Consider the following 14,730-nt stretch of genomic DNA (forward strand, 5'->3'; position numbering starts at 1 on the left):
CAGGGTAGTGGAGTCCAAAACTAGAAGGCATGGGTTTAGGGTGAGAGGGGAAAGAAGGGACCTAAGGGGCATGAAGAGGGTGGTGTGTGTGTATGGAATGAGCTGCCAGTGGAAGTGGTGGAGGCTGGTCCAATTGCAACATTTAAAGGCATATGGATGGATATGTGAATAAGAGGTGTCTGGTGGGATGTGACAAAACGCTGGCAAATGGGACTAGATTAGTTTAGGACATCTGTTCGACATAAACAAGTTGGACCGAAGGAACTGTTTCTCCATGACTCTCCGACTACTTCATACCAGTATTAACAGTAAAGGAACAGTTCAGCACACCAGACATCCCAAAGAAGAGGGACTCACTAAATTAACAGAAGCACTAAATAGAAATGAAGGAAATAATGTCATTAAAGAATGATAAATGCTCAGGAAATGAGGGCTTTCAAGCCAGATTTTTACAGGATGCAGGTCTGGATGCTGCGAACACCTTAACCCTGTGCACTACAGAAGAATCTGGATGCTTCATGGATGATCCACAAAATGTTCACATGTAGGTATAGAACATAGAACATTGAACATAGAACAGTACAGCACAGAACAGGCCCTTCAGACCACGATGTTGTGCTGACCACTGATCCTCATGTATGCACCTTCAAATTTCTGTGACCATATGCATGTCCAATAGTCTCTCAAATGTCCCCAATGACCCTGCCTCCACAACTGCTGCTGGCAACGCATTCCATGCTCTCACAACTCTCTGTGTAAAGAACCCATCTCTGACACCCCCTCTATACTTTCTTCCAACCAGCTTAAAACTATGACCCCTTGTGTTAGTCATTTCTGCTCTGGGAAATAGTCTCTGGCTATTGACTCTATCTATGCCTCTCATTATCTTGTATACCTCAATTAGGTCCCCTCTCCTCCTCCTCTTCTCCAATGAAAAAAGTCCAGGCTCAGTCAACCTCTCTTCATAAGATAAGCCCTCCAGTCCAGGCAGCATCCTGGTAAACCTCCTTTGAATCCTCTCCAAAGCATCCACATCTTTCCTATAATACGGCGACCAGAACTGGACGCAGTATTCCAAGTGCGATCTAACCAAAGTTTTATAGAGCTGCAACAAGATCTCACGACTCTTAAACTCAGTCCCTGTGTTAATGAAAGCCAAAACACCATATGCTTTCTAAACAACCCTGTCCACTTGGGTGGCCATTTTAAGGGATCTACGTACCTGCACACCAAGATCCCTCTGTTCCTCCACACTACCAAGAATCCTATCCTTAATCCTGTACTCAGCTTTCAAATTCGACCTTCCAAAATGCATCACCTCGCATTTATCCAGGTTGAACTCCATCTGCCACCTCTCAGCCCATCTCTGCATCCTGTCAATGTCTCGCTGCAGCCTACAACAGCCCTCTATACTGTCAACGACACCTCCAACCTTTGTGTCATCTGCAAACTTGCTGACCCATCCTTCAATCCCCTCATCCAAGTCATTAATAAAAATTACAAACAGTAGAGGCTCAAGGACAGAGCCCTGTAGAATTCCACTCACCACAGACTTCCAGGCAGAATATTTTCCTTCTACTACCACTCGCTGTCTTCTGTTGGCCAGCCAATTCTGTATCCAGACAGCTAAGTTCCCCTGTATCCCATTCCTCCTGACCTTCTGAATGAGCCTACCATGGAGAACCTTATCAAATGCCTTGCTGAAGTCCATATACACCACATCCACAGCTCGATCCTCATCAACCTTTCTAGTCACATCCTCAAAGAACTCGATAAGGTTTGTGAGGCATGACCTGCCCCTCACAAAGCCGCATTGACTGCATTTAATCAAGCCATGCTCTTCCAGATGGTCGTAAATCCTATCCCTCAGAATCCTTTCTAACACCTTGCAGATGACAGACGTGAGACTTACTGGTCTGTAATTGCCGGGGATTTCCCTATTTCCTTTCTTGAAGAGAGGAATTACATTTGCCTCTCTCCAGTCCTCAGGTACGACTCCAATGGAGAGTGAGGATGCAAAGATCTTCACAAGTGGCGAAGCAATTGCATTTCTCGTTTCCCAAAGCAGCCGAGGACAAATCTGGTCCGGGCCTGGCGACTTGTCAATCTTAATGTTTGACAAAATTTTCAGCACATCAGCTTCCTCTATCTCTATCCATTCCAGCATGCACACCTGCTCTTCAAAGGTTTCATTCACTACAAAGTTTGTTTCTTTTGTAAAGACAGAAGCAAAAAACTCATTTAGAGATTCCCCTACCTCCTCAGACTCCACACACAAATTCCCTATGCTATCCCTGATTGGCCCTACTCTTTCTTTGACCATTCTCTTATTCCTCACATAAGTGTAAAATGCCTTTGTGTTCTCCCTAATCCATTCTGCCAAGACTTTCTCGTGCCCCCTCCTGGCTCTCCTCAGACTATTTTTAAGCTCCTTCCTTGCCTGCCTGTAATCCTGTAGAGCTGAGCTTGACCCTAACTTCCTCCACCTTATGTAAGCTACCTTTTTCCTTTTGATGAGAAGCTCCACTGCTCTCGTCATCCAAGATTCCTTTATCTTACCACTTCTTGCCTGTCTCAGAGGGGCATATTTATTCATCACTTGCAACAACTGTTCCAATGTCTATAGTGCCTTTACCATGGAACAATTGCTCCCAATCCATGCTTCCTAACTCATGTCTAATCGCATCATAGTTTCCTCTTCCCCAATTAAACATCCTCCCATTTTGCCTAATCTTTTCCTTCTCCATAGTTATGTAGAATGTGAGGCAGTTGTGGTCACTATCACCAAAATGCTCTCCCACCACAAGATCTGATACCTGCCCCGGCTCGTTTCCGAGCACCAAGTCTAGAATGGCCTCTCCCCTCGTCGGCCTGTCAACGTACTGAGTTAGGAAACCCTCCTGAACACACCTTACAAAAACAGCTCCATTCAAATCTTCTGCTCGAAGGAGGTTCCAATCAATATTGGAAACAGCTCCATTCAAATCTTCTGCTCGAAGGAGGTTCCAATCAATATTGGGAAAGTTAAAGTCACCCATTACAACAACCCTACTACGTACACACTTTTCCAAAATCTGCCGACCTATGCTTTCTTCCATCTCCCTGCTGCTATTGGGGGGCCTGTAGTAAACCCCGAAAGAGGTGACTGCTCCCTTGCTGTTTCTAATTTCCACCCATACTGACTCGGTAGGCAGATCTTCCTCGACAATGGAAGCTTCTATCGCTGTGATACCCTCTCTGATTAGTAGTGGTACACCCCCTCCTCTTTTTCCCCCCTCCCTATTCTTTTTAAATGTTCTAAACCCTGGAACATCCAGCAACTATTCCTGCCCCTGAGAAACCCACGTCTCTGTTATGGCCACAACATCATAGCACCAGGTACTGATCCATGCTCTAAGCTCATCACTTTTATTTCTGATACTCCTTGCGTTAAAGCAAACACACTTTGCTTTAGGCATGCTGGCCTTTATTGTGAGGGGAATGGGGTTTAAAAACATGAAATTTATTCCAAATTTATCGGCTTTGTCAAACACATGCATGCAGTACTGCATACAATTCTGGTGTCCCCCTCAATTGTAGGTTCACCAGGGGATAATCACAAGGTTAACTGCTGGACTGAAGATATGCAGCTTTAGTTCCTCACTAATGTTTAAGACGAAGCCAGGTGATCCTACTGCAATATATATGACTCCAGGTCAATTGAGGGGACAGATCCAGGAAGGATATCTTTTCTCATGTGGAATTGTAAACTGGAGGGGGGATGTGATGACACTAAGTTCTGGATAATTTCAGAGTTAAGAATGAGAGTCCAGAGTTATAAGTTTCAATAGAAGAGGATGTTTCGAGAGCTAGAAAAGCAGCTTCACACACATTGGGAGGTGCAGGATTCACTTCCAAAGTTAGTGACTGAAGAAATGCTCTTCCAGTTTAGGTTGGAGAGGAAAATCAATAAAGAAGGTTAGGATAGGCAAATGTGATTCGGAGGTTTTGTCTGAGTGTAGGTTAAATCCTGCCATGGGCTGACTGGCCTGTTTGTATACTACAATCAGTTATCATTTTTAGTCACTTTGCTACTATGCTCTACTACTCACCCTCTGTGAGTACTGAAGGTGATCATTCAGGGTAAACTCAAGAGGGATGTTTTTGACTCCACATCTGCTTGGTACTGATGTGAGATCTTCAGGTCTGTACAATAAGTGTCGGTCAAGTTTATCCCCTTCAAGGCGTTCAATTACATAAGTTCGATGATTGAAAACAATCAGAGCACTGGATGAGAGACAGAGAGAGAGAAAACATATTTATCCCAGTGAAGAATCACCAACTGTTGAGTAACTCATGTCTAGCTGAGGAATACTTTCCCAGCAAAGAAGCCCAGTAAATGACACTCTGCATGCTGTTAAACTCATCTCATTATGCTGACATTATGACTAACCCATGTGCTGTTGTGTAAACATGTTCCAGGACAGATGTGAATTTACAGCAACATGGATTCATCCCACTCAGCCCGCTTCATGGCTGACCATCCATATCAAAGCCTTTTTCCCCACAGTATCCCCATGCTCTTTTATGCCTTGGTAATCAGAAATCTATCAATTCTTATTTTAAACAAACTTAATGACTGAGTTTTCACAGGCCTCTGGGACAGAGCATTCCAAAAATTCACAACGCTTTGAGGAAAAATATTGGCTCATCTCAGTCCTTAGTAGTATCCCCATTATTCTGAAATATGTGCTCTCTGGTCCTAGCCTCTCCAGATAGGAAGACATCTTAACTGCATCTTATCTGAATGTCTCTTTTGTGAAGGGACATGGCAGTCATCAAAAAGGCCAGCATTTATTACTCCCTCTTAAGTGTAACTAGTTTATTTTCCTTCCAGACCCTTCAATTCATTTAACTTCTCCAGCTAACATGGTGGATGAGATTTTGGAGAAGATTTGCGGTTCAGGTTGTGGATCAGGTTGTAAGTTTGCTCACCGAGCTGGTAGATTTGTTCTCAGGCGTTTTGTCACTATGCTAGGTAAAATCATCACTGAGCCTCCAGTGAGGCACTGGTGCTATATATCTGCCTTGGTTTTTGTGGTGGGTGATATTACACACAGTTCTGTTTCTGAGAAGTTGATAAATGTGATCTAAGTCGATATGTCTGTTCATGAAGTTCTGGTTTGAATGACAGGCCTCTAGGAATTCCCGTGCATATCTTTGTTTAGCCTGTCCCAGGATGGATGCATTGTCCCAGTTGAACTGGTGTCCCTCAGTGTCTGTGTGTAAGGATGCCAGTGATAGTTGGTCATGTATTTTAGGTGACGAGATGGTGCTCGTGTATCCTGGTGGCTAGTTTCCTGCCTGCTTGTCCAATGTAATGTATGTTGCAGTCCTTGCATGGTATTTTGTATATAATGTTTGTTCTGCTGGTTGTTGGTATGGGGTCATTAAAATTCATCAGCAGCACTTTCATTGTGATGGTAGATTTGTGGGCTACCATGATGCCTTGGAGTCAGAGTAAATACAATGACTGCAGATGCTAGAAACCAGATTCTGGATTAGTGGTGCTGGAAGAGCACAGCAGTTCAGGCAGCATCCACGGAGCTTCGAAATCGACGTTTCGGGCAACCCGAAACGTCAATTTCGAAGCTCCGTGGATGCTGCCTGAACTGCTGTGCTCTTGGAGTCGGAGTAGTCTGGTTGTCATCTCCGAGATGTGTTCGACTGGGATGATACATCCATCCAGGGACAGGCTAAACAGAGACACGCACAGGAATTCTTAGAGGCCTGGCATTCAAACCAGAAGTCCATTAACAAACACATTGATTTAGATCCCATTTACCAATGTCTCAGAAACAGAATCGGAAATGATATCTGTTGGAGAAGGAAAAACCATTTTGCTGCAGACCACTTGCTTCCAGACACTATGGTGGTCTCTAGCCAAAGAAGGCCCTCCCATAATGCCACTGCTACCTCAACGTGGCCACACTCAGGAACAGACAGTACAGGAGCCATTACCTCAGCCCTCGCTGACTGAAGGAACATGTTATCTAGATAGCCTGCTAATGAGATTCACTGCTGCACAATGACATCGCAGCTCCTGAAGTCCTGAGGGAACTCCCTGTCTCCCCAGGAACCCAGTGACCACAATGCCCACGCAGACTAAATGGCACCAGGACACTTGAGATGAGTTGTCACTGCTCTGTAAAACTATTGCAGCCAGGATGCTGAATATCACCACCCATTTCTGTATGTTAACCGATACTGCCGGACTAGCAGTATTGTTCCTATCAACTGTGATTGAAACTGTATTGTCTTGTAATTAACACCAATCTCTTATAACCCTATAAGAACTGGAGCTCATGGAAGAGGGCTGAGACTGATCTGTACAGATTGCCCATTCTGCACACAAGCGGTCAATTCCTCTTCCCACGATATTGTGAAATAAACCAGTATGTGTCAATTTCACAAGATCCACGTACAGGCTTTATTTATAATTGGACAATTCTCCGACAATCTTACCCACACAACAAACCAAGACAGATAAATAGCAAGTGGGACAGAACACCAACTCCACCAGATGTTACCTAGCATGATGACAAAATGTCTGAGGACAAATCTACCAGCTCAGCGAGCTAATTTACAACCTAACATGGTGGAATTTAAACTCATCCCTCTAGATATTTCATCTTGGTGTAATGACTACTAAATCCACAATATAATCACTATGCTCCCCTACTATGCATTCCAGCATAGCTCACCCCCACCTTCTCAAGGATAACAAGGGGTGGGCAATAAATGCTGGCCCAGTCAGTGATACTGCTGTCCGATGAGTGTTACTCAATGAATAACCTTAACCAAGTCAACAAACAGGATTCATAATCAGCTCCAACAAGAGATAAACTAACCATCACCCCTTTACACTCAATGGTGTTACCATCACTGAATCCCCAACTATCAACAACCTGGGATTACCACGTCCAGCAACTCAACTGGACTTGTCATTTAAATACAGTGGCTGCAAGAGCAAGTAACAGGCTAGGAATATTGTGGCAAGTAACTCACTTCCTGTCTCCCAAAGCCCCATCACCATCTACAAGGCACAAGTTAGGAATTCGATGGAATACTGCCCACATGCCTGGATGGGTGCAGCTCCAAAAACACTCAAGAAGATTGACATCAGCCAGAACAAAGCAGCCTCTAGATTGGTACCACAAGCACTAACATCCATCCCCTCCACCACTGACACTCAGTCACAGTAATATGTTCAATCTATCAGATGCACTTTCAAAAGCTTTCAAACCCACAACCTCGGCCATCTAAAAAGACAAGAGCAGCAGATACATGGGAATATTACCAGCTGCAAACTCCCCTCTAAGCCACTCAGCATTCTCTCACAACCATCTGGGATAGAGCAGGGGAAATCAAGCTCCACTACAGATACCATATCAGTGAAAATTTGATCACACCACTGAACAGGACAATTTACCTAATTGGCTAATTCAGGTTAAAAGGATACGCACAGTAGTTATGCATTAACAAGAGAGTAACTATTTATTATGATGAAATGTTTTATTCAATGACAAAAAGGGATTGAATTATTAACTCATTACTCCATAACTTAAACTCTAACCCCTTTTTTATAATTCCCATATATTTACAACCAGACACACAAACATTGAAGACAAGACACAGATATGATTTCAGAAAAGGACAATTCTGCCATCTGGCTCGATCACAGATGTCACTGAGTCACTCTCTTTCAGTTTTTTTTAAATTTCTTTGGATTCTTTGATGGGCATGAGGTTGTGGGTACAGGTCATTCTGCTATAGTGCGTGTTTCATGAACGCAAATCCACAGTAACATGATTGACAAACTGGGGACACTGTTTCTAAAGTGCAAATGTTTAAATCGTGCATTGGCTCTCGCACGATTACATCGCCAACACTTCAAGTGTGATTTATAAAGCTCGATTTTTCTATAATGCGGGGTTGCACGAGGGCACAACCTGTACTACCTGTACACAGACTGTGTGTTTCGAAGATGCACCTTTTCACTAAAGACGGTTCTTCCTGTCTGCCTTTCAACAGTGGAACTTGCAGAGAGTAGTTTACAGGGAAATGGACAGTGAGAACAGATACCAGCAGATTTTTTTCCTTACTTCCCCATACAGGAGATGGAGAGAGAAATTAAGGTGCTTTCTCTTCGCAGGCTGGAGGTTTCTCCCTCTGTTCACATATAGGGCTACAGTCACTTTCCCAGGAATCAGTGGAGTTATTATTATGCTGAGCCCTTCTGAGCCTACAACAACTGATAAGATTTAAAAAAATCAAAAGACTGTCTCTAGGCAAAGCTGCCCTTAACAAACAGGCACATAGCCAATGTCTCTGGTTTTTTTTTATTGTCTGAGTGAAACAACATTATAGAGATAACACATAATGAGCTCAAGTGACCCATTTTTAAAACAGAAACACCTTCTTCCTCAGTTTCAAACTGTAGATTTTTTCCATTTTTTTAAACGCACAATCCAAAACAAGAAGTGGTGTCTCCAATTGTGACTTGGAACAATCCTGACTTTCATTGTCTCTAATTCAAAATCCCTGACCACGCTCTCTAACAGCATTGTGGGTCAACCAACAGTAGGTGGACTGAAGTTAGCTCACCACCACCTTCTTAAGAACAACTGGGGACAATAAATATTGGTCCAGCCAGAGACTCTTACCTCCCACGCACAACTTTTTTTTAAAAATCCAAGTTCCATTAAAATGAAAAACAACCTGATAACTATTAACTTCTTTTTGTACCTGAGTCCTGAGCAGATGCTGGCAGAGACCTGCGATCCAGGGAATCCTCTGACAGAACCTTCATAGTAACAGTGATGCTGCAAGAAGATGTTCAAGCATCAGCAGAAAACCTCATGATACACATCTGAAGCAAGCTCATTGTCAGGAATTCTTCCATATAATCATCAGAATTATACGCAGGGAGTAAAAGACAACAACAGAGGCTGAGAGAGAGAGGAATGTGGCGTGAAGATTCGCTGGCACTGGGGGCAGAATCCCACAAAAAGCAGGAAGTGGGGCATCCTACAAGCTTTTGTATCTGGTTTCAACAAGTCACTCTTATGAACCGCACAGCTGCTGGGATAGCAATCCAAGTATGCAAGTATGTCAATAACATAAAGGTAGGTGGCATTAATTGCAAGCAAAGCAGATTAATGCGTAAAATTACAAAACAAAACGAAATAAGCAGGCAAAATTGGAGTTCCAGTGATGGAAATAGCCAGCCATCACACAGTGCCTCCAGCAATATCAGAGGAATAGACAGTGGGAGTGGCCTGTCAGCCTTGGAGCTCCAAAGATCCCCCCAGAGTGGAGGCTGGCAAGAATACAACAGAGAAAGCAAAGCAGATCCACATAAAACACATACAAAAATCAACGGGCTTCAATCTAGTCTCAGTTTGAAGAGACTGCTCACCTGTTCAGTGTCCCTCTCTGTCACTAGAGTCCCATTGGAATCATAGTGTGTTACCTGAAACCCTCTAGGCAAGAGGAATCTGTGGAAACAAGAAAAAAGGTTCAAGTTTCAGGATAGGGATCAGGGAGGAAGGAGTGGGAGAAGGGAAGACGGGAGGTGGGGGGGGGGGGGGGGGGGGTGGGTGGTGGGGAAAGAGTCCGAGAAAACAGCCCTAGTTTAGGTCAGGTATTGTCTGAGGTGGGTGGGTAGCTGTCTGATATCAAGGGGTATCTGAGGATGAAGTGGGACTTTGTCTAATAGAAGAGCCATTTTGGGAGGGGGAGGTGCACAGTGACAAGCCAGAGTCAGGGATTAGAGGTTTTGAAAGGCTCTACTGGGAAGGGAGGGTGAGAGAGAGTGAAACTTTGGTTCTTGAGTGAGGGTAATAGGGAATTTGTAACACTCACAGCTGAAGGACTGAAGGAGGGAGCATGGAGGAGCTGGTGAGTGAGTGAGTGAGGAATTTGCAGAGGGACTAACAGTAGTAGATTCGCCAACTTTAAGGGCATTTAAATGGTCATAGGATAAACCTATGGATGAAAATGGAATAGTGTAGGAGAGATGGGCTTCAGATTGGTTCCATAGGTCAGCGCAACATCAAGGGCTGAAGGGCCTGTGCTGAAATGTTCTATGACTACTGAGCATGTCTACTGGGGGAGGAGAGTTGAGTGAATAGGAGAGGAGATGGTCTGTGAGTAGAGCTGGGATTCAAGGAAGGACACCACACAACATCGATAGGGTGGTTGGGGCAGACTGAATGTGAAGCAGTTTATTCGTAGAATGCTTCGAGCCCAGTACAAGTACAAAGAAGTCACATTGGACTCAAAATGTTAACTCTGTTTCTTTCTCCACAGGTTTTGCCAGACCTACTGAGATTCTCTAGGAAGTCTTCTGTTTTCACCAATATTGGAAGAAATTAGGTTGTGAGGAGAGTACAAAGTGTCTGCAAAGCGATATAGTCAGGCTAAACTTTGGCAGATGCCGTGTAATGTGGGAAAGTGTGAGGTGGCCCACTTTGGTCAGAAGAATATAAAGGCAACGTATGGTTTAAGTGTTGGGAGATTGCAGCATGCTGCAGTACACAGTGATCTGGGTGGCCTTACAAGTGAATCCCAAGAAGTTAGCATGTCATTCCAGCAATTAATGAGGAAAGCAAATGGGTTTTTATCTTTATTGCAAGGAGAATGATATATAAGTAGACAAGTAGGGAATTTTTTTCTATAACACAACATGGCTTTTGTGAGACCATATATGGAGCACTGCATATAATTCTGGTCTCCAAACTTAAGGAGGGATTTACTTGCATAGAAGCAGTTCAGGAAAGCTTCACTTGGCTGATTCTTGGGATGACTGGATTGTCATTTGAGGAAACAGTCACAGAGTCATACAGCACGAAAACAGACCATTGGTCCAACTAGTCCACGCTGACCAAGTTTTCAACCTAAACTAGTCCCACTTTCCTGCCATTGGCCCATATCCATCTAAATATTTCTTATCCAGTTACTTGTCCAAATGTCTTTTCAATGTTGTAACTGTACCTGCATCTACCAGCTCCTCTGGCAGTTAATTCCACATACAAACCATCTTCTGTGTGAAAACGTTGTCCCTCAGGCTCCTTTTAAATCTTTCTCCTCTTACCTTAACAAAATATGCTCTCTAGTTTTGAACACTCCTATCTTAGGGAAAAGACTTTTGCTGTTCACCTTATCTATGCCCCTCATGACTTTATAAGCCTCTATTAGGTCACCCCTCAACCTCCTACACTCCAGTGAAGAAAGTCCCAGCCTATCCAGCCTCTTCTGAAAACTCAAATACTCCAGTCCCGCAACATCCTGGAAATGTTTTTGAACCCCCTGCAATTTAATAATAACATTCCACTAGAAGAGAAATTAGAACTGTACACAGGACTTCAAAAGTGGCTTCACCAAAGTCCTGTACAACCTTGACATAAAGTCTCAGCTCTTATACTCAAAGCACTGATCAATGAAGGCCAGCATGCTAAACACCTTCTTAACCATCCTGTCTACCTGTGATGCAACCTTTCAAGGAACAACGTACCTGAACCCCAACGTCTCCCTGTTCGATAACACGACCTAGGGTCCTACCATTAACTGTATAAATGATGCACTTGTTTATTTTACCAAAGTGCAATATCTCACACTTATCCAAATTAAACTCCATCTGCCATTCCTCAACCCAACTGATCAAGATCCCTTTATAATCTTAGATAATATTCATTACAGTCCATTATATCATCAATGTTGGTGTTATCCACAAACTTACAAACCATTCCTCCTGAATTCTCATCCAAATCGTTTGTATAAATGACAAACAGTGGACCGAGCACTGATCCATGTCACTGGTCACATGCCTCCAATCCAAAACAAATGCTCCACCACCACCCTCTGTCTCCTACTGTCAAATCAATTTTGTATCCAATTGGCAAGCTCTCCCTGTGATCTAACCTTACTAATCAGTTGACCATGCAAACCTTGTCAAAGGCTTTGCTAAAGTCCATGTAGATAACATCTACCACTCTGCCCTCATCAATCTTTTTGGTCACGACCTCAAAAAACTCAATCAAGCTTGTGAGACATGATTTCCCACACACAAAGTTATCCCTAATCTTTGCTTCTCCAGATGCATTTAAATCCTATCTCGCAGAATTTCCACCAACAACTTACTGATCACTCATGTCAGATTCACCAGTCTAGAGTTTTTAGGCTTCTCCTTACAGTCTCTCTTAAATAAAAGCACACCATTAGCCACCCTTCAGTCCTTTGGCACCTCACCTGTGGCTGTGGATGATACAAATATCTCTGCTAAGGGCCCCACAATTTCATCCCTAACTTCCCACAACATTCTGGGATACAGTTAGTCATCGTCATACAGTCATACAGCACAGAAACAGACCCTTTGGTCCAACCAGTCCATAATCCCAAACTAAACTATTCCCACCTGCCTGTTCCTGCCCCATATCCCTCCAAACCTTTCCTATTTGTATACTTATGTAAATATCTTTTAAACGGTAACTGTGTCAACCACTTTCTCAGCAAGTTCATTCCTCATGTGAATCACTCTCGATGTAAAAGAATTTCCCCTCATATCTTTTTTAAATCTCTTTGCTCTCACCCTAAAAATATGTCCCCTAGTCTTGAATTCCTCCAGGTTCCAGAGATTCATCTGCCTTTACGTTTTTTTAAGACTTCCAACACCTCCTCTTCTGTAATGTGGACTGTTTTCATACTTTCATAGTCATAGAAGCAGGAGTAGGCCATTTAGCCTGTCGAGGTTAGAGCGATGCTGGAAAAGCACAGCAGGTCAGGCAGCATCTGAGGGACAGGAAAATTGACGTTTTGGGCAGGGGGCCCTTCATCATGGCTGTTGAGCCTGCTCTGCCAATCATTAAGATCATGGCTGATCTATCCATCATCTCAGCTCCTCCTCCCTGCATTACCCATTTAACCCTTTAATTCCCCTACCGTGCAAAAACCCACCCAACTGTGTCGTGTATACATTTAATGAAGCTGTCTCTACTGCTTCATTGGGCAGAGAATTTCATAGATTCCCTACTCTCTGGGAAAAGCAGTTCCTCCTCAGCTCTGTCCTGAATCTACCCCACTTAATCTGGAGGCCATGGCCCCTAGTCCTAATCTCACCCACCAGCGGAAACAACTTGCCTGCCTCTAACTTATCTAATTTCTTAATTTTATATGTTTCTATAAGATCCCCAATCACTTTTGTAAATTTTAGCGAGTACAGTCATCTCCTCATCGGGTAACCCCTTCATCTGCGGAATCAACCTGGTGAACCTCCTCTGCACTGCCTCCAAAACCAGTATATCCTTCCTCAAATAAGGGCACCAGACTCTGAGTTCTTTCTCCACAGTAAAAACTGATGCAAAATATTTGTTTAAAAACTCTCCCATCTCCAGTGGTTCCACACACATGGACGATCTTTAACAGGCCCTATTCTCTCCCTAGTTGTTCATTTGCTCTTAATGTACTTGTAGAATCTCTTTGGATTATCATTAAACTTATCTGCCAAGGCTAGCTCATTTTTTGCCCTCATGATTCCCCCCTAAGGATGTCCCTACACTCCTTACCCTCTCCATGTCCCAGTTGTCTCTTTCTTATGTTTGATTTATCCATTGTTCCCTACTTTTATCAAGCTTTCACTCAAACAGGAACACGCTACCTATGAACTTTCATATCTCACTTTTGAAAGCCTTCCACATGCCAGTTATCCCTTTATCTGTGAACTGTCTACTCCAAACAACTTTTGAAAGTTCCTGTCTCATACTGCCAAATTGGCCTTATTTCAGTTAAGAACTTTAGTTTTTATACTAAAGCCTATCCTTTTCCAATTATTATTGTAAAACTAATAAAATTATGATTACTGGCCCCAAAGTGCTCCCCCACTGGCACTTCAGTCACTTTCCCTGCCTTATTTCCCAAGAGAAGTTCAAATTTTGCTCCTTCTCTAGTAGGCCCATCGACATATTGATAAGGAAAATTTCTTGAACACATTTAACAAATTCCTCTCCATCCAAGCCCTTAACTCTAAGGCATTCCCATTATATATTTGGAAATTAAAATCCCTGACTATTACAATCCTATTATTCTTACATATATCTGTGGTCTGTCTCCATATTTGATCCTTAGTTTCCCGCTGACTATTGGGGGTCCTATCGTACTGTCCCATCAAGGTAATTATTCCCTTCTTATTTCTGAGTTCCACCTTTACAGCTTCATTGGACAAACCTTCAGAAATATCCTAAGTACAGCAGTAATGCTTTCCATAACCACTTCCCTTCCTCTCTTGCCTGACTTTCTATCCTTCCTATCATATCTAAACAAATTGGACCTATTTACATTGGAGTTGAGGAAGATGAGAAGTGACCTAATTAAGACACATAAGATCAGAAGGGAACTTGACATCCTGGATACTGAGAGGAACCTCTCCCTTATGGAGGAATCTAAATCTGAGGGGACAATTTGAAAATAAGGGGTTTCCCATTCAATTTGGGATGAGGAACCATTTCATCTTAAACTTTGGAATTCTCTGCCACAAACGGCAGTCAAGGCTGGGACACTGAATATTACACAAATGTTTGATCAAAAACTAAGTGAAGGTGTATTGGAAAATGCAGGAAAGTGGAATTAGGCAACAATTAGAGACTACTGTATAATGGACTAGGCACGAGGGTAATTTGGTTTACTCTGATTTAA

General features: G+C 43.1%; 1 protein-coding gene across 1 annotated transcript in view; it reads right to left on the minus strand.

The window, feature by feature from the left end:
- Nucleotides 1-14,730, minus strand: part of LOC140480882 (disintegrin and metalloproteinase domain-containing protein 12-like) — a 259,186-nt gene that overhangs the window by 218,971 nt on the left and 25,485 nt on the right. The window contains exons 4-6 of the mRNA XM_072576436.1: nt 9,461-9,539; nt 8,788-8,864; nt 4,092-4,266 (exon numbers count right to left, since the gene is read on the minus strand). Coding sequence (XP_072432537.1) covers nt 4,092-4,266; nt 8,788-8,864; nt 9,461-9,539 — 331 coding nt within the window. The remainder of the gene's footprint in view (nt 1-4,091; nt 4,267-8,787; nt 8,865-9,460; nt 9,540-14,730) is intronic.

Source organism: Chiloscyllium punctatum, chromosome 1 (genome assembly GCF_047496795.1).
Source record: "Chiloscyllium punctatum isolate Juve2018m chromosome 1, sChiPun1.3, whole genome shotgun sequence".
In the NCBI taxonomy this organism is placed as follows: Eukaryota; Metazoa; Chordata; class Chondrichthyes; order Orectolobiformes; family Hemiscylliidae; genus Chiloscyllium; species Chiloscyllium punctatum.